The following is a 21,154-nucleotide window of genomic DNA, read 5'->3' as shown; positions in this document are numbered from 1 at the left end:
TGGTTTGTTTTAACTTCAAAATACTCATTATCTTAAATTCTTGTTCAGACTTTACTTCTGAATCCTTTATTACCAGGATAGAGTAATGTAAACTTGACTCATCTTCTAGTTGAAATGATGCAGTTTTCCTGTATTGTTCATTAAGTTCACCTCTTACCCTCTGCCTGCCTGTTCTTTCCTGCCTGCATTCTTTGCCTTTGATATTTAGCATTCTGTTATCGCTGGCAGGTAGTTGTCAGTTCTCAAAAAATATTTTTCATATTGTGGTCTGTTCCTGATCTAATCCACCAAGAACAGTCATTACATTACAAATCAATACTGTGGAAGACAACGTGTTTCTCTTCAACACCTACCTCGATAGGGTAGTATGGTTCACACCTTTGTTAAGCAACTATCTTTATCCTAAGGGAGGATGTAGTCCTCTGTATTTTGGAGTAAGAAATTAAAGGAATTCACCTCACTAAGGGGAATTTTTTTAGCACCCCCCCTATTTTCGGCACAGAGTTGATTTCTATTTTTTTTCCTCAAGAGTTTTCTATTTTTTGTGCTTTCCATAAATTTGTCACAGGTAAACTGTTTCAAATTTTTCGTATTCCAGATCTTCTCCTTTGAACTGATATTGCAGCTTGCTACTCAAACATAGTCATGGGAGCCGTTTCAAATCACCTTATCCTCCTCTGTTTACTAATAATGACGTCTGGTGATTGCCTATAACATCTCCAAAATTTATTTTGCTGTGACAGGTCATTCATAGAATTTTTTTAAATTTCAGAATTTGCTTGCATTGAAGAGTATAGGATCTTTCTAGTGTGATCTTTCGGTGGGATTTTTTTGCTAGGATTCCTTGAAGCCATGAATTCTAATTTAATTTGCTCACTTGACTCATTTTTGATTGCTTTGTCCTGAGGCACTTTGATTAATTCTGACCAGCGTGAGTACATCGATGTGATATTCTTAACTTTGACAGCTGCTGTGGTGTAGACACGGTTGTTTTCCAGCGACAGTTTTGGGTGATGTTTAGGACATGTATATGGCTTTCCACAAATGTTGCAATGCCATGCACAGTTAAGTGATGTTTGAATGCTGTCGCAAATGTTGCACCATAAGTCAATGTTGCTGCGTACCTTTAGCTCAGAAAGTTTCTTAAAATGGTCCACCATTTACAATCGCTGATTGCTGGTCAGTTTTATCATTACTCTGAATGCTGCCTCTCCCGTTGACTGCTTTTTATTTGTGATTTCTCAACATCTTTCTCTGACGAGATCTGACCTCGCCGGACACACACTCGACGCCGTCTTCTCATCCAGCAAAGACGTCACCTTCAGCCACGCAACAGGACTCCACTGGACGGACCACAGCTGCGTCCACTTCACCTTCAGAAGAACGACGATCCACCACCACCAGCAACAGGTCGCTCGAAGAAGCTGGAACAAGATCACAGCCGACCAGCTCACCGCTTCCCTGAGCCAGCACCCTCCCGCCAACTCAGCGAACCCCAGCCAGGCCGCCGACAACCTCACGAAATGGATCAACGACTGCGCGGACGAACTCGCCCCTCTGAGAACCCCACCCAGCAGATCCTGCAGCAGAAAAACACCATGGTTCACCGACGAACTCAAGAGCTCCAAGAAGAACTGTCGAGCCCTCGAGAAAGTCTGGAGAAGGGAACCAACGACGGACAACATGACCACCCTCAAGCTCGCCACCCGGAAACACCACCAACTGATCCGCGCCACCAAGAAAAATGCATACAAGGACCGGCTGGACAACAACGCACACAACTGCAAGGAACTCTTCAGCATCGTGAAAGAGCTATCCAACCCCAACGCCGGAAACAATGACATCACCCCGTCGCAAGAACTCTGCAACTCCCTCGCGTCCTACTTCCACAACAAGATCACGGACATACACAACAGCTTCAACAACCAACCAACGCAAGCCACAACCGCAACGACGCCACCCACCACCACCCTCCGCACCTGGACCCCGATCAGCACCGAAGACACCATCCGCACCATGAACTCCATCCATTCCGGATCTCCGACCGACCCCTGCCCTCACCACGTCTTCAACAAAGCCGACGCTGTCCTCGCACCCCACCTGCGGGACATCATCAACACCTCCTTCGACTCCGCCACCTTCCCCGAGAGCTGGAAGCACGCCGAACTCAGCGCTCTCCTCAAGAAACCCACAGCAGACCCCACCGACCTCAAGAACTACCGTCCCATCTCGCTTCTCCCGTTCCCGGCCAAAGTCATCGAGAAGACCGTCAACAAACAGCTGGCCGCCTTCCTCGAGACGAATGGATCCCTCGACCCCTCACAGTCTGGCTTCCGAGCCAACCACAGCACCGAGACCGCCCTCATCGCCGCCACCGACGACCTTCGAACTCTGATGGACAACGGAGAAACAGCGGCCCTCATCCTCCTGGACCTCTCCGCGGCTTTCGACACTGTCTGCCACCGCACCCTAGTACAGCGCCTCAGCAACATCGGAATCCAGGAGAAGGCACTGGAATGGATCACCTCCTTCCTCGACGGAAGAACACAGAGAGTCCGCCTACCACCGTACAAGTCAGAGGCCACCAAAGTCATCTGCGGCGTCCCTCAAGGGTCCTCGCTCAGCCCCACCCTCTTCAACGTCTACATGAGCCCCCTTGCGGCCATCGCACGCCAACACAACCTCAACATAATCTCCTACGCTGACGACACCCAGCTGATCCTCTCCCTGACCAACGACCCCGCCACCGCCAGAGCCAACCTGCACGAAGGGATGAGAGACGTAGCCGAATGGATGACGACCAGCCGCCTGAAACTGAACTCGGACAAGACGGAGGTCCTCATCCTGGGCTCCACGCCCTCCGCCTGGGACGACTCCTGGTGGCCCCCTGCCCTGGGCAGCGCACCCAAACCGACAGACCATGCACGCAACCTGGGCTTCATCCTGGACTCCTCCCTCTCCATGACCAGACAAGTCAACGCCGTCTCCTCGTCATGCTTCAACATCCTGCGCATGCTACGTAAGATCTTCCGGTGGATCCCCACCGAGACGAGGAAGACGGTCACCCAGGCCCTCGTCACCAGCCGACTGGACTACGGCAACGCCCTCTACGCCGGAACCACTGCCAAACTCCAGAAGAGACTCCAGCGGATCCAGAACGCCTCGGCGAGACTCATCCTCGACATCCCCCGACGCAGCCACATCTCCGGACACCTGAGAGATCTACACTGGCTCCCGGTCAACAAGAGAATCACCTTCCGTCTCCTCACCCACGCGCACAAAGCCCTACACGACCAAGGCCCGAGCTACCTCAACAACCGGATCAACTTCTACACTCCCAAGCGCCTCCTCAGATCAGCCAACCACGCCCTCGCCGCCGTCCCCCGCATCCGAAGAGCGACAACAGGAGGAAGATCCTTCTCCCACCTGGCCGCCAAGACCTGGAACTCCCTCCCGACCGACCTGCGCCTGACCCAAGACCACCTCGCCTTCAGGAAGAAGCTCAAGACCTGGCTGTTCGAGCAGTAGCGGCACCCCCCCCCCCCCCAGCGCCTTGAGACCCTACGGGTGAGTAGTGCGCTCTACAAATGACCTGATTGATTGATTGATTGATTGACGAGATCGTCAAATATGTACATTTCAGTATTTTCCCAGAAATTCCAGCTCTAGATGATTTATTTTCCTGCGTATCCTGACGATGACACCTCCGAGATGACCTGAAACTTTTTGTTCTTGCTTTTTCTTATCCCAAGTTATTCTTGGAAGACCGTAACAGTGCTTACAGCTTGGCAATAGCTGTTCCCTTTTCTGGCCAGGATCACTGTCATGAGTGTGCAGAATGATGTTAGTTCAAATTTTGGTACTTCCCTGGTTGTACCAGAAGAATATACATAGCCAGGTATAGTTTATGGCCTAGAAGGCCTTGCTGCTTGACCACACTTCTTGTTGGAACAGTTTCATCACTTGCACCGTGTGACTGTTCCTGTCTCTAAGTAGAGCTTTTTAAGGACAGTGTTCAAGTGTCGATCTATGAATGACTTCATTGTTTTATCCCAAAGTAATGGCAGATTGGCCCTGACAAAGGCCAGTGAGAAATCCAAGAAGTCGGCGAATAAGGCAGTAACCTTTTTAATGGGATGTTCATGTATAGGACCTGGAGCATGAAAACTTGGTCAACTGTTGCTAACTCGGGCCTAAAGCTTCATCGTTGCCCTCAAGGGTAGAGAGTGAGACACAGGTTCCAGACATAGTTTGACTTCCCTATGGAGAAGGTCCCGACTTCATAATTTTAACAATTAACCAACTTTTGTTCTCTATAAATGCCTAAAGCATGTAATTGTGTCTACAGTGCCATCTAGGTTCTCTCCAGACCAGTGCTTCATATGCATTTTGTAAAACATGGAACATTCTTGGTCCCTAATCTCAGGAGTAAAATAATTGGCAACCTCTGGTATTCCTGCGATGTATGATGCAACCTGATTTTATTGGGTAGGTGCTTATGAACAGCAATCTGTGTCCCCATTTCTGTGTAAGTAAATTCCACTCAAGTGCTTATCTGGATGCTGCTTACAAGAAATTTTAGGCCCTTATTCAAACCAAAAGCCCCAATTTCTAATCCGAGCAGGTTTCTTCCAACAGAGGGCAAAAGTAAGTTTAAAGTCATTAAAAGCCCAAAGAGGGCACACCTTCGTCTGCATCTCATATTTTAGCATCCATTTGACAGTGAAACAGTTGTCAATTGTAGATTTCACATGCCTGCATTTGTCTGGTTCATTGCAAATGCAAGCGTCATTCAGTGATCCCTTTGTATTTCGAGGCCAGATGTTTCCATCACTACAACTGCCAGGGATCCTATCCCGCTGGTGACTACATTCAGGGCACAGAGTGTTTGTAAGCGGCCTTGTCCGTTCTGATTTCTTCTGCTGGTCTTTATCACCTCTTCTCAATGCAGCTGGGTTCACACACAGCTGTCTGGGCTCCTCCCCTTGGTTTTGGTGATGCAAGGGAAGGAGCACAGTTAGTTGTGTGTGTGAACCCGGCTGCTTGAGAAGTCTGAGGGAGCTTTGCAGCAAAATTAAAACATTTGTTTCACCCTATTTTTAGGTCTCGTGACCTATCAATGCGCATGCGCATTGAGAGAAGCGAGACTATAGGGCTTTAAACAAAGTTTAACTAACTGCGGCGATTTGGTGCTGTGCCCGTGTGCTTTTAAGTCAATGCGCAAGCGCATTGACCTAAAATGCGCGTGCACATCACCAAATCGCCATCTGTTCCCAAAGCCACACTCCTCCCACACCTTTGAAGTGAAGCTTAGCTTCACTTCAAAGGCCCCGGCTGCTTCACACCCTCATGCCGCTCTCCCCGCTCCGCCCCCTCCCCTGCCCGCCGTGTGTCTCCCCTTCGGTGTCTTAAGTTGTTGTGTGCAATCTCAACAATGACCTGGACCTATTGTCTGTTTTAGTTATGTTTTTGTGGGTAACAAAGTTGCTGTTTCATAGATGAGTCTGTAAACATATAGTCTGTTCATTAGACCAGTTTTCATTCTTGTGAGAATCAGTACCGCTTCATATGCATCTCCAGTCTGGTTGCAAAGAGCACTGCCAGGAACCAATCATAGCAGCGTTAGTGTGATTTTAGTGCATCAAACTACTATAGCACTTTATTGCGTAAAAATGTTTATTTCTAAAGGTTTTTTTTGTTAACAGTTTTACATCCTAATATTGCACGTCATCTAATAACCCTCTTCACACTCTATTATGAATCCAGAGCAGGCGAGTCTGGCCTGGATTCCCTCTTGCCTTAACTTCTTTCCCTGCATGCCTCCTCTCTCTGGCTATAGCCTACTCTGTTTAACGTAATCATTTAATGTATTTATCCAAATTGCCAACGCGTAATTTCATGAGCCTCATCCTTGCCGCCTTTGAACCCCTATCCGTATGATCATTATTCTTGTTTGTCGCCCTGCCCTTTGCTTAGTCACTATACCTGTCTTCTGTTTCATGCTCCCCCTCTGCCCTTTCTGTCCTGAGAGCAGTTTACTTGGCAGTGGAAGACGGTACTTGAAGGTAATCAGCAGAAGTCCTTCCCAAGCTGCCCTCGTGTCCTTGTCATTCCTCTCTCTACCTGTACTGGAGCTCGAAGCCATCTCCTCTGCGTTCGGCTCCGTTCTGATTACCTCTGAGTCCTCCACATCACCTGTTCTTTCACTTTCGCTTTCTCGTTATATGCCCATATACCACTCACCCTCACTCACCCTCACCCTCGCTCACCCTCACCTTCACTCACCCTCACCCTCAACCCCTCACCCTCACTCACCCTCACTCACCCTCAACCCCTCACTCACCCTCACTCACCCTCACCCTCACTCACCCTCACTCACCCTCACTCACCCTCAACCCCTCACCCACCCTCATTCACCCTCACCCTCATTCACCCTCACCCTCATTCACCCTCACCCTCACTCACCCTCACCCACCCTCAACCCCTCACCCTCACTCACCCTCAACCCCTCACCCTCACTCACCCTCACTCACCCTCACCCTCACTCACCCTCACTCACCCTCATTCACTCACCCTCACCCTCACTCACCCTCACCCTCACTCACCCTCACCCTCACTCACCCTCACCCTCACTCACTCACCCTCACTCACCCTCACTCACCCTCACTCACCCTCACTCACCCTCACTCACCCTCACCCTCACTCACCCTCAACCCCTCACTCACCCTCAACCCCTCACCCTCACTCACCCTCACTCACCCTCAACCCCTCACCCTCACTCACCCTCACCCACCCTCACCCACCCTCACCCTCACTCACCCTCAACCCCTCACCCTCAACCCCTCACCCACCCTCAACCCCTCACCCTCACTCACCCTCAACCCCTCACCCTCAACCCCTCACTCACCCTCACTCACCCTCACTCACCCTCACTCACCCTCAACCCCTCACCCTCACTCACCTCACCCTCAACCCCTCACCCTCACTCACCCTCACTCACCCTCACTCACCCTCACTCACCCTCACTCACCCTCACTCACCCTCACTCACCCTCACTCACCCTCACCCTCACTCACCCTCACCCTCACTCACCCTCAACCCCTCACCCTCACTCACCCTCACTCACCCTCAACCCCTCACCCTCACCCTCACTCACCCTCAACCCCTCACCCGCACTCACCCTCAACCCCTCACCCACCCTCAACCCCTCACCCTCACCCTCACTCACCCTCAACCCCTCACCCTCACTCACCCTGACTCACCCTCAACCCCATCACCCTCACCCTCACTCACCCTCACCCTCAACCCCTCACCCTCACTCACCCTCAACCCCTCACCCTCACTCACCCTCACCCTCACTCACCCCCTCACCCTCACTCACCCTCACTCACCCTCAACCCCTCACCCACCCTCAACCCCTCATCCTCACCCTCACTCACCCTCACTCACCCTCACTCACCCTCAACCCCTCACCCTCTCACCCTCACTCACCCTCAACCCCTCACCCTCACTCACCCTCAACCCCTCACCAGCACTCACCCTCACTCACCCTCACCCTCACTCACCCTCAACCCCTCACCCTCACCCTCACTCACCCTCAACCCCTCACCCTCAACCCCTCACTCACTCTCACCCTCACTCACCCTCACTCACCCTCACTCACCCTCACCCACCCTCACCCTCACCCTCACTCACCCTCACCCTCACTCACCCTCACTCTCACTCACCCTCACTCACCCTCACTCACCCTCACCCTCACTCACCCTCACTCACCCTCAACCCCTCACCCACCCTCAACCCCTCACCCACCCTCAACCCCTCACCCACCCTCACTCACCCTCAACCCCTCACCCTCACTCACCCTCACTCACCCTCACTCACCCTCACTCACCCTCACTCACCCTCACTCACCCTCACTCACCCTCACTCACCCTCACTCACCCTCACTCACCCTCACTCACCCTCACTCACCCTCACTCACCCTCACTCACCCTCACTCACCCTCACACTCACCCTCACTCACCCTCACTCACCCTCAACCCCTCACCCTCACTCACCCTCAACCCCTCACCCTCACTCACCCTCAACCCCTCACCCTCACTCACCCCCTCACTCACCCTCAACCCCTCACCCTCACTCACCCTCAACCCCTCACTCACCCTCACTCACCCTCACTCACCCTCACTCACCCTCAACCCCTCACCCTCACTCACCCTCAACCCCTCACCCTCAACCCCTCACCCTCACTCACCCTCACAACACACATTGTGTTACAATAGGTGCGAAAGATAAAACTATTGGCATTGTAAATAACAAAGCTATTAATTTCGCTATTTTCAAAACAAGCACATACATAAAAAATGTGTCCTTTACAATACCAATAGCTCAAACTTTCCTAATGCGAGACCTATTGCATTGCTGTGCTTCTCTCCCCTGCTGCACTCTCCTGCTCTCTAGAGATGTGGCCTAACGACCAGAGCTGCCATCTAAGTCACGTAAATACAAAACATGTTGCATTCCAAATGCTATAGGTGTCACATTCGCGAAAGTTATAACTATTGGCATTGTAAATGACAAAGCCATCAATTTAGCAATTTTAAAAACCAACAAATAAATAAAATGTCATTTACAAGACCAATAACTCCAACTTTTCTAATGCGAGACCTATTGCATTTCCAATGCTTGTTAATGTAACGTTTTTTCAGGCTCCTTGGTTTGGGTGGAAAGGGTGCTAATAGCCTAAGTGCAGTAACGGCTGTTAATTAACCCCGCCCCCTGTTATCTGCAGTTTGATCCCATTACAGTAAAAGTGTATTTAACAGCCGATATTGCTCGCAGTTGTGAATAATAAAGCTTACTTATGTACATATCATGGCAGCATTAGTTTTTCAACTACCCTGTGTAACGATGACAAGTATTTAATACCTTGACCACTGTTGTATAAATTAATAGCAAATGTGCTGCCAATGCATGATTGACTTTTGTTTTCAAGTACATTATAGATTGCACTGAATCCCAGATGGTAGATGTTTTTTCTGCATACAACAATATAGAAGTAATAAATATATTCCAAATCATTTTATTCTTAAGAGGCGCTACGGTAAAAGTGATCCTAAAATGTACTGCTGTATTTCTTTAATTATTTTCAGGGTACACGCTAATGCATCCATCCCTTGCTCGACCCTACCTGTTGTCAGAGCCACCGCTGCATACGGATATCATACATTATGAGAACATTCCAAAATTTGAACTTGTTCGACAAAACATCCTTGGGTAAGCAAATAACGAGTAATGACTCATTTTCTTAATGCAAATCTGTTTTGATTGACAATAGATACCTTAATGAAGTATATGGTGAGCTAGTCATTCATAAGTTAAGTTTTGGATGCCATTAGCTTTGTGTATCAGCGCATCTGATGCTTACTATAGCCTTATAGCCCGCTGTAGCAGGTAGTACCACCCATTAAAGTCCTTCTCCAGCAACAAGGGAACAGGCCTTTAATGGCCGGTTTAGCCCAGCTACGCGGGCTATAAATCTATTAGAATATTCCGCCACTAGCGGGCAGAATGTTCTAACAAATAAAACAAAGGCCTCAGTGAGCCCAATGAGATTTAAATCCCCTGGGGCTCCATGAGGCTTTTGTTCACAGCAGCAGCTGTGAATGACAACATTGGAATGTCGGTGCTACGGGCTTTAACCATTAGAAGCCCGGAGCACTCCATTGTCTTCAATTGAGCTCCCAACATTCCAGTGTTCAAATAGAAAATAAACTGTACTATGGTGTTGTTATCTTCTACCAGTCAACTGTATTTGTTTTAGGGGTTTTGGCATGCCTAAAACTGACTCGCGGGGTCAGCAGGTTTCCACTTCTGGTCCATGCTGCTTTTTTCAACCCGTCCATTTACGGATAAAGCAGTCCTGCGATATTCCCATTGCAGGCCTATTATTTCTGTAATCAGATTAGCTCCATGTCTCCCAAAGATGCTCAACCGCAGGTCTCATAGACTGTTGCTGTGGTGCAGTCTTGCTCTTTTTTAGGTCAAAATATTTTATTAGATTTTATGATAAACAGAACAAACAAAAAATAAACTCCCCTAAAAATCCTCTTCTCTGCCATTTTCTTTCTGTCCAAACACCGAGGTTTGTGTCTTTTGTCTTCTGCACCTGAAACTCTGACCTCCCCGCGCGAAGATAGGGAACGTGCATTCCATCTTAGCGCCCAAAAGCTGGTAATGCTCACCAACATCCGCATTTAGAAAACAATTTTTTTATTATTTTTTTTTAGTATGTTTCTATTCAAAGCATAACAAAGTGACTCGCTTTCCAGTGCTGTGCAAAACATTACAAAAATAAGTCGCAAAGGGGCACTCATGAAATAAAACTGCATGATTTGTTTTATGGGGTAACTGTAAGCACAGGAGATTACCTCGTTTTATTCCAGGAGATTAATACTCTTCTTGTCCTGTGACTGCCATCTTCAGTCTCCTTGTACCAAAGTGTTTCAATACATCCTGTTTAAAACTCTGTCCCTGGGGAAAATACCTGGCATGCTGCTGACAGGTCTACAAAACACTATAGAAACCATCATAGCAGCCTGAGGAATCATTTCATGTCTTGATTTTGTTTGGGATTGTTTCACACCATAATTTTGTGTTGTGTTGTCTAACAATTTGTGTTCTGTGATTCCTTAAGGTTTTTTTTTCAAGTTTCATTCAGGATATCGTGTGTTGGTTTCTGACTGTGCATGAGTGGTACTTCCTGTTAAGTAGATGGAATTCTTTTGCATTCCGTTCTCCACCACAAACATGGCAGCTTCTCTTTTTGTTGCTTTTTTGCTCTGCCTTTATCTCAAAATCCCTTACTAACCTTTGTTCTACTGGTGCTGGTCTGTGCCCATTCCAGCACTGTATACCACCTGGCTTCAGACATATTTTCTGGCTTATTTAGAGGCCACCCATACCCCACCTAGACCCACAACATCCCAAGTAGAGATGTTCAGTATATCTTTACAGGGTTACTGAAATGTAAAATGTTCTTCAGACTATTGCAGAACAACTTTTTGTCTGCAACATATTCAGTTGCTGCCAGTTGTCGTATGAAGCATTGTCATTTGTCTTTTATGATACGTATTTCTATGTATTTATTATTCAAAATTTCTTTTTTCGATTTCTTGCCATTATAGCCTTCCACTCGGCAGCCAAGTCATTGCGGTGCCTGTGAATTCTTCACTCTCCTGGCACGTGAACAAATTGAGGGAAACCGGCAAGGAAGCCTACAACGTTAGCTATGCTTGGAAACTGGTAAATTACAAACAAGAATTATTCTGCTTTCTTATATAACTCTAGTTCCTTTGATGACAGAGTAAATGCAAGTTTACTTAAAATGTAAAAAAAAATCCTTTATTGATGTTTAAAAGGTTATGTAGTATGAGTATTTACAGATTAAGTTCCACATAATTATTATAATATTCATTACTGAAAGATCAGTAATGCCTACTTTGGCTTCATGTAATCCAGTTGTCTTTAAAAATGTTGCACTGCTAAGGGCATCAATAGTGATCAAGATGTTTTTTATTTATTTTGTTTAGCCATCAGTTCCTCAGTTTTGCAGCGTGAATCTTTCTGGATTTAATGTGCTGTGCAATATTTCCGCCATCTAGTGGTTGGGTCCGAAATTGTTGTCTGTCTTCTCTTTTTTTTTTTTACTTCGGGCATTTGGTGCTTCTTCGTGACGTCGACGCTCTTCCTCAGGAAGCTCCCTCCTTTGGTCGTCATCTTCAGATTCTTTTTTTCCGATGAAGGAGCTGCAGAACTTTGGAGAGAAAAATCCACGGAAAACAACAGGAAAACGACGAAAATCACCTTACAACATACCGGACTACGAGTCGGGTAACTAGGATGACGAAAGAGGAGGAAAACGTTGAGAACTTCAACATTCTACGGAGAATGCGCACACGGGGGGGCTCCCTGGGCGTGGTGATGGACAAAACACCCTTTAAATTCTGCGCCAACTGCTACACCATGTACGCGCAGAAGGACCAACACCCAGTTTGCAATCTCTGCCTGCCGCTCGACCTTCGAAGCGAGGACTGTAACACCTGCACGGCATTCACACCGAAGACCCTCAGAGTAAGAGAGAGGCAAAGAAGGGCAAACTACAGCATGCAGGGGCAGGGGACACCTCCATCGCTCCGAGATTTGGGTCACCCGGGTGGGGCAGAGGACAACATCGCCGGAGGACACCACAGTCGTCTAGGTCGAAAAAAAACGCAGCAGGAGATAAGTCATTGAACCACAGGCACTCCTCTGATATTCGAAAGAGTGAGTCCAAGTCCTCCAAAGGAGCATTGCCGTCAAAACACTCGACGACCGCAACTGCATCCAAGGACAAACAGCCTGTCGGTTCCTTTGACAAGGACTGACAGACGGTGAAAACCCACGATAAGGCAAAGGCGTCGAAGAGCGGTCCCAAAAGGGACTCTTTGACGTCGAAAAATGAAGAGTTTAAACCGGCTACAACTTACACAACCTCGAAGAGAAAGGCCGAGACTCTCGACTCCGACCATATGTCCGAGATGAAGAATAAAAGGCTCGAGGCCAAAATGGCGAGCATCTTGCAACGCAAGAGGGACTTCGATGAGAAGATGAGGCATTTCACTATTCCACTGAATCCCACAGCAGAAGTCCAAAGGTGCGTCGAGGACCTTCAAACACCGACGACACCAGAACCAGTCGAGGAACAGGAGGAGGAAGACCTGTATTACGGCGCTGCCGAAAGTGAGAAATTTACCAAGGCTCGACATCCTTCGAGATGCAAGACTTGCAGTGGCAGGATCTCGACGCCGAATCCCCGGAAGAGGGAGTAGAATTCTATCCTTACAGGCCTTCACCGCCGGACGGCATAGGAATCTACAACCAAGTCATAAAAAAGGCTGCAGACACGTATGGAGTGCAGCTAGAGGAGGAGAAACCTCAATCTTTCTTCCTGTTGGAGACATTGGTACTGTCCCAGACAAGAAGCCAGTTCCTACCCATGCTCCCAAGTGTGCTGGACCAGGGGAAGGAGGCCTTCAAGGAACCTGCTATGTGTAAAGCCGTAACTCCAAGGACTGAAAAGACATACAAGCACTCATCTAAGGACCCGATGTATATTAGGGGATCAGTACCAGCGGATTCAATCATAACATCCACGGCTAGGAAAAGGGCCAATGTACCCACAAATACAGGACTACCTCCAGACAAGGAGAACAGGAGAATGGACCTAATGGGGAGAAAACTGGAAAGGAGGGCACATCGGCAAATCTAATGCACTCATCAACAGGCATGCATACCAGCGCTTGGAGGAAGTGGGCGAACTCCTAAAACATCTGCCAGAGCAATACCAAAGAAGGGCGAGCCACCTGGTAGAGAAAGGAAAGAACATGTTATATGTTATATATGTTATATATTTCTTGTAACGCGCACTAATAGTCAAGACTGTCCTGGCGCGAGAGGAGATTAAAGTATCGGAAAAACAGAAAGCATGTGGTCTACATAACTTGCCTGAATAGAAAAGTTTTTAGATGTTTTTTAAAATATGCGAGGCATGTCGTGTGTCTAAGATGGTCGGGGAGGTTGTTCCATAACTAGGCGGCACTAACCACCAGGGATTTTCCCCCGAGACGAGCTCTCTTGAATCTGGGGGTAACCAAATGTCTGAGGGAGGCAGATCTCAGTTGTCGCGGGGGATGGTAGAACGCAAACCTATGACTTAGGTAGGGCGGGCATGGGCCGTGTATGGCTTTAAAAGCCATGTAAGGCTTTAAAAGCCAGTGTCAAGATCTTATAGCGCACTCTGAGAGCCACTGGAAGCCAGTGAAGCTCAGAGATTTGCCTTCGTACGCTAAGACATCTGGGAATGTTAAATAGGAGCCTCACTGTCGCGTTCTGGACTACTTGCAGTTTGTGAAGCAGGAAGTCGGGAGCGCCAACATAAAGCGCGTTGGCGTAGTCCAGACGCGAAAGGATAAGTGCTCTGGCCACTGTTTCTTTAGCTTCCTGGGGGAGAAGGGGAAAGAACTTCCGGAGGGTGGTAAGGGTCCCATAGCAGGTCCCCGCCAATCGCATAATCTGATCTCGGAAGCATAGGTCAGCGCCGAACCAGATACCTAGGTTCTTTGCAGCCCCGCAATTCCCAGTGGGGCACAGCAATCCTATGGGCCAAATGGATTCTTTGAATCCCGCTGGAAATTGGCCATACAGGAGAGTATCCGACTTGTCCTCATTGCATTTGAGAGCCGCCTTAGCCAGCCAGGCAAATACTGAGGACAAGCACTGTTGGACTCTCTCTGTATCGAGATTATTCTTGTCCCACCATGTCCCAACATGGCTAATACATGTCTGAAGTCTGCCCTGGATGCAGCAGGGACATCCAGCAGGCAGATGATGCTTTAGGTAACCGAGATAAGGCATGCCTGGCAAAATATTTCGGGCTTCAAGATGAAAGTGCAAAACAACATCCTTAACACACCCTTCAACGGGAACAGCTTTTCGGGGCTCCAATTGACGAAAAACTCAACCAGCTCAAGAAGGACAATGAGATAGCTAGGTCCATGGGGGCACTACAGTTCGGAGGAATGAGAAGAGGATCACCTTCAAGAAGACCAGCAGGTAGGGGGAACCACCAACCTGTGACACCACACCAAACCTTCCAACAGGGTTATCAAGGAGATAAGCAGGGCCAACTGCAGGGACAGAAGCAGAGAAACTGGCAGTACCAGCCCCGTGGACAATCCTTTCGAGGGCGCACACGAGGAAGAGGAAATGGACAGAGAGTGGGTCAACAACCCACATTCAAGTGACTTCGCTAGAAGACCAACGCACACCCAGTCAACAATCTCTAGGGGTGCAGCAAAGGAGAAGACAAGAACAAAAACTGATTCCAAATGAACAACAGTTTCTCCAACATATAACACCAGTAGGAGGCAGGATAAAACACCTCTTCCAGGAGTGGAGGAAGATTACATCAGACAAATGGATACTAAACCTCATACAATACGGTTACTGTATAAAGCTAGAAAAACAGCCTCAAACCAAGAGACAGAACAGCAGAGTACACTCAGCAAAGGAGCGTTCTCATTTGCTACAAGAAGCACAGGAACTTCTAAACAAAAAAGCCATATAGATAGTACCATACAAGGAACGGAACAAGGGGGTCTACTCCACCTACTTCCTCATACCAAAGGTGTTTGAAATATTACGACCAATTCTGGATCTAAGGTTCTTAAACACGTTCATGAATACTAAAAGATTCAAGTTTTTGGGACCTTGGCCTCCTTACAGCCAAAAGACTGCTCACCAAGCATTGGAAGCGCACGACTCCACCCCTAGTGCAACACTGGCGCGCCTCCCTAGACAACTGGGCAAAGGCAGAAAGCATCGTCCTCCACAATGAGGAGACAGCGGGTTTGCGACAGTTCCCAATAGCCAATTTATGGGACGGCATGCTCAACTCCTTCCATAGAGAAAGCCACTCAATAGGAGACCACACACCTGACAATTCCCCCAGAAGGGATGGGGTCGCAACAGAGGAGACAGCCGTTGTGGACAGCGGCCTTGACGCCCCTGGCCGAGACACCCATGCACCACCGGGAGGGGAGACTGTCGCACCCTCAGTAGACACCACAGCCTAACGGGCGAGATGACGCCCTCCACGCCTTCCTCCCATCTCACGCCTCCAGCGCACCTCCCCGCACCCTCCTCGCACTAGACGAGCAACGACATGTACACCTGATGAACTCCCTGAGACCCGCTCATGTCACGGCATTCCCATCGCAACACACTCCACACGCCACCGAGCTTGATGACCACACCCCACCCCAACCCCCCTTCCCTGTTTCCATGTTCCCCCTACGGAGCACACGAGGTTGGAATGACAAAGATGACTCACTGAGTGACGGACAGCTACATTGCGCGCTACGCCCCGCGACCATTGCCTGCATCCTTGTAATGTAGAAACACGTATGATATGCTTCTCACTTTCCCTCTCCCCCGGCATAATTAAAACGGGATGTCTGTACACAGAATGGTCTGTACCGCGCCTATTGCGGCCTCCAACGGCACCTTGCCCTTATACCATCCCACTGGACATACACTTGTTACATGAGATGAATCACAATCACAAGCCATGTCCCACTGAATTGATCTCTCAAAGCCATCTTTATCCTGGCTGATGGTTAAGGGATTATATGGCTACAGACACCACACCCCAGTGGGGCACACAGAAAGGAACTGTTGTAAGTTTCCAGCGATGTTCTCCTCCCCCTTTTTTTTTCAGCTGCGACGGATGAGAATTGAGAAGATTGTAATGTATTTTGCAGTCACTGTATTTGTTCCTTGCTGCTAAATCGCAATAATGACTTCTGCTTTGCCCTCTACCAACTACGGCTCTGTATTGTTACCATATGTTGAAATAACAATAAAAAATATTCAAACAAAAAATGAATACTAAAAGATTCAAAATGACATCTCTTCAAGAAGTAATACCCCAGATACAGCAAGGGGATTACATGGCAACTATCGACTTAAGACGCTTACTTACACATCCCCATCAACAAAAAACACAAACATCTACTAAGATTTATCATCAACAAGACTCACTACCAGTTCGCAGTGCTGGCATTCGGACTCAAATCCGCACCAAGGTTTTTCACAAAGTGCCTTGCAGCAGTAGCAGCACACTTAAGGAGGCAAGGAATACATGTATACCCATACCTCGGTGACTGGCTGGTAAAAGCAAGCTCATGCAACTGGCACATGCAAGAGGTCATACAAACACTAGTCCAACTAGGGTTTTCAATCCATTGGGGAAAAACATCAGTAGAACCAGAACAGGTGATGATATTCTAAGGTGCAGAGATCAACGCCGTACAGGGCAAGGTGTTTCCGAGCACAAAAATAACATTGGCAATATTGAAGGAGACACGTCTTTACCACAAGGGCCAAGCTCTGACAGTGAGGAGAGTGGGCAAACTGATGGGAATGATGGAGTCATGCATACATTTGGTCTCAAATATCCTCCTCCACATGAGACCATTCCAAGAATGGATCCAACAATGGTCACAGGCAACAGGGAGTTGGGATGATCTAGTGGTTGTTACGCAAGCAGTACATCAAGAAATAGCTTGGTGGAACAAGAAGAACATAACACAAGGGAAACCATTCACACAACCAACTCCTACAGTGACCATCACAGCAGATGCCTCCCACTGGGGTGGGGAGCACACACAAACACCCTCAAGGTAAGGCGATTGTGGTCACAACAGGATGCAATAAAACACATCAACTACCTAGAGCTGAAGACAGTGTTCCTAGCCTTAAAAGCTTTTCAGAAACAACTGTACTGACACAAAGTACTAGTCCAAACAGACAATACAACCACCATGTTCTACATCAACAAACAAGGAGGAACACAATCAGTGACACTATCAGTGCTAGCACAGGAAATATGGAGATGGGCAATTCCGAGGCAAATCGACTTGCTAACGATACATCTACCAGGAAAGGACAATGTGGAAGCACACAGGCTCACCAGACAGACGTCAGCATCCCACGAATGGGAAATCAGTCAACAAGAAATCCAGAAGATATTCAACAAATGGGGAACTCCACAAATAGACCTGCTTGCAACACACCAAAATGCAAAATGCCAAAACTTCGCATTCAGACAACTGTGCAAACGGTCCCTAGGGAATGCGCAATGGATAAGCCGGTCAGGGACATTTGCCTACGCTTTTCCACCGATACCACTGCTACACAGGGTACTAAACAAATACAGAATCAGCAACATGACGCTAATACTGATAGCACCTCAGTGGGCCAGACAAACCTGGTTCTCATAGATATTGGAGATGGCACAAGCACCTGCACACAGGTTCCCCACAAGAAAGGACCGGTTATCGATGCAAAACGGAAGGGTGCTACACCCAGAGCCAGAGAGCCTCAGCCTAGCAGCATGGCTCCTGAAGACTTAGAGTTTGCACACCTCAAACTACCAGCAAGCACAATGGCTGTGCCAAGAGAGGCAAGGAGGCCTACCACAAGGAAGTGATACGTAGCAAAGTGGAATAGATACTCCGAATGGTACATTAAGGAGAAACTACAGAGAAGAATTACCAAGAAATCAACAGTACTGAGGTACTTGACACATCTACGAAATAATAAACTAAGCTACACATCAATAAGAGTGCACTTAGCGGCAATCGTGGCTTACACAATAGGAGAAACAGGGAAACGTTTCTTTACTTCCCAAGTAGTAAAGAGGTTTCTAGAAGGGGCAAAAAGCATCTCACCCCCAAACAGAATGCCACCTCCAGCATGGAACCTTAATGTAGTGCTAACTCAATTGATGAAGACACCATTTGAGCATATTCATAAAGCAACACTGCATATGCACAGCTAAAGACAGCCTTCCTAGTAGCTATCACATCACTACGAAAAGCAAGCGAATTGCAAGCGCTAACACTGCAAGAGCCCTACCTACAAATACACAACGAAAGGATCATAATGAGAACTGACCCACATTTCATACCAAAGGTGGTGTTAAGGTTCCACATAAACCAGACAATACAAATACCATGTTTTTTCCAAAAACCAACCAGAAGCACAGAAAGGGCGTTACACACACTGGCTGCCAGGACGGCAGTAATGCACTATATAGAAAGAACAAAAGAATGCAGGAAAACAAAGCAATTCTTTGTATCTTTTGCCAGCAGTTTTTTGGGACAACCAGTTATGAAAAATACCATTGCACAATAGATTGCACAAACCACCCATTTCTGCCACAAACAGACGGGGCAAGAGTTACAAGGAGCAACACATGCTCACTCAGCAAATACGCCTATTCAAGACATTTGCCAAGCTGCAACATGGTCCTCAGTGCACACGTTCACTAAGCACTACTGCGTTGGTATTGAGAGGAACAAGGAAGCACAAGTGGGACAGAAGGTCTTACAACACATATTCAGTAACCAACGCTCACCTTATACCCAGCCACCACAAACCTAGCAAACCACTACTAACTCTATGCACAGCATAGTGAGTCGAGAAAGATTCACGCTGCAGAACGTATAATTTCTTACCTATCGTTGTAGTTTTGCAGCTTGAATACTTTCTGGATTCACTAGCGATCCCACCCTCCTCCACCAGAAAGATGAGACAGGAGGAAGACTAGTAAAGAACAAGAAGTAAGAAAAAAAAATCAGAAGTTGACGACCAAAGGTGGGAGCTTCCAGAGGAAGCGCATCGACGTCGCGTAGAGGCACCAAATGGTATGTCAACGCCCACCTGGGCCACGAAAAAATAGAGAGAGAAGAAATCCAACAATTCCAGACCCAACCACTAGATGGTGGAATAATGTACAGTATAGTGAATCCAGAAAGTCTTCAAGCTGCAAAACTACACCGACAGGTAAACTATACGTTTCACTTTAAACAGATTGCAGTGTCAATTATTCCTATTGGTTGCATTACTCAGATTGCATATTTCACTTTTGGCTCCAGTTGGCCTGTGAGTTTTTTCCAAGGTTAAAACATTTAATTTGTATCGTAATGGCTAATAATGTCTTTAGATCATTTTCAAATTACAGGCAATTTTTGGCAGAACAGTCCTCTTTCTGGTAGTAGAGTTTATGTCCACTTGGTAATGCGTTCTTCATGATCTAGTCCAGTCTACAGGCAAGAACAGGCTGACAAAGTGACTCCTACAACTGTGCAAATGTAATCACTTACTTGTTAACAGGATCAAACCTAGGGAATAACAGGGAGCACTTTAAAATCCAAGACCCTCTGGCCAACCTGAGAGCCTGAAACCGGTTTCATTATCAATATATAAACGTATACGTGCACCACACCAACATAGATTCTGTTCTGACATAGTTATACCACATCAAATGTCTAATATGTAGCTTTTTCAGTTCAGGTCCACACATTGCCGAAACCCTTGAATAAATTGTCCTTGTTTGTAGGGCAATGTGGGGGATCAAGTTAAATAAAGTTCAATTGGATGTCCTAGACATGTATAGGCAGTTTATGAAGCTATGCAAGTTTAACTGGGAAGAGAAGATATGTAAGAATACCATTTAAAATGTTAATTGAAACAATAATAAAGTTAAATGGAAATGAAATCACAACAGTTTAGACGTGTGCAAACTTAAAAATCCAAGAAAATAGAAATAGATGCCTACATAACAAACAGCCCGCGGTGTTCCAGACTGATTTAGACCCATTAACTGTCCACCTCAATGTCAAATGCCTTTAAAATGATTGATCTGGTGTCTTGTGGATAGACCAGCTATAGAAACAAGTGTATTTTACTCTCATCTGAGAGTGAATTACCTATGACTATTTACGAACTGTTCAACAGACCTGATCATTAGCTTTAGGTTAAGGCAGAGTCAGTTTGATGTGATTCTGGTCACAACGTTGCATCTTTCAAATCTCTTCTCATGTTAGCTTTGGCTCCATTGATTTGACATTCATTGTCACTAAGACTCCAGCATGAAGTATTTAGGGAACTCTTCAGTATGCGGGATTCATTTTTAGATTGCAGTATTCATCTGAGAAGTGGAAGTAATACTTTGCCAGTGCAATCAGTGCTAACAGTAATGATACAGTGACCAGATCTCCCTGTGTGACGATTATTTATTTTCTTAAACCTTTTGCTATGTACCTCTTAATTTGAGCAGAAAACTAATTTTGTTATAGTTTCTGTTCTTTGTTCTGGTCAGGGCTAATGTTTTAAATTCCTATCTAATAATTTTTGGATCATTATTGTTTTAGGAGAGAATATTTCATCTCTCTCCTCCGTCTTCATTTTTTTGTTTTTGCTCCCCCACACATACTTAATAGATTGATATTTTTTAAATAAATGCAGGATACGTTATCTTGGCCTACTGCAGTGAATGAAATAGAGTTGGTTACCACAAAGGGTCCCTCAGATTCTTACTTTGCCAAGAATAATTGGCAAAATACTATGTAAACAAAAGTAGGAAGTGCTGGTGGCTCATTTCACTGCATTGGCGTAAACATAACCCAGAGTATTATGTTTAGAGTCCTTAGAAAGTTGATTTAAGAGATTTGATCAGTCAGCCTGTGCACATGCATCGTCGTAGCTTATG

The 21,154-nt window shown here is 46.9% G+C and overlaps 1 protein-coding gene across 1 annotated transcript in view; it reads left to right on the top strand.

The window, feature by feature from the left end:
- The window catches only part of CACHD1 (cache domain containing 1), a 373,745-nt gene that overhangs the window by 280,220 nt on the left and 72,371 nt on the right, over positions 1 to 21,154 (top strand). Inside the window, exons 11-12 of the mRNA XM_078669174.1 lie at positions 9,150 to 9,273; positions 11,184 to 11,301. Of these exons, the coding sequence (XP_078525300.1) occupies positions 9,150 to 9,273; positions 11,184 to 11,301 (242 nt within the window). The remainder of the gene's footprint in view (positions 1 to 9,149; positions 9,274 to 11,183; positions 11,302 to 21,154) is intronic.

This window comes from Lissotriton helveticus, chromosome 1_2 (genome assembly GCF_964261635.1).
Source record: "Lissotriton helveticus chromosome 1_2, aLisHel1.1, whole genome shotgun sequence".
Classification (NCBI taxonomy): domain Eukaryota; kingdom Metazoa; phylum Chordata; class Amphibia; order Caudata; family Salamandridae; genus Lissotriton; species Lissotriton helveticus.
The sequence above is the reverse complement of the archived record's forward strand: the minus strand, read 5'-3'. Positions and strand labels throughout refer to the sequence as shown.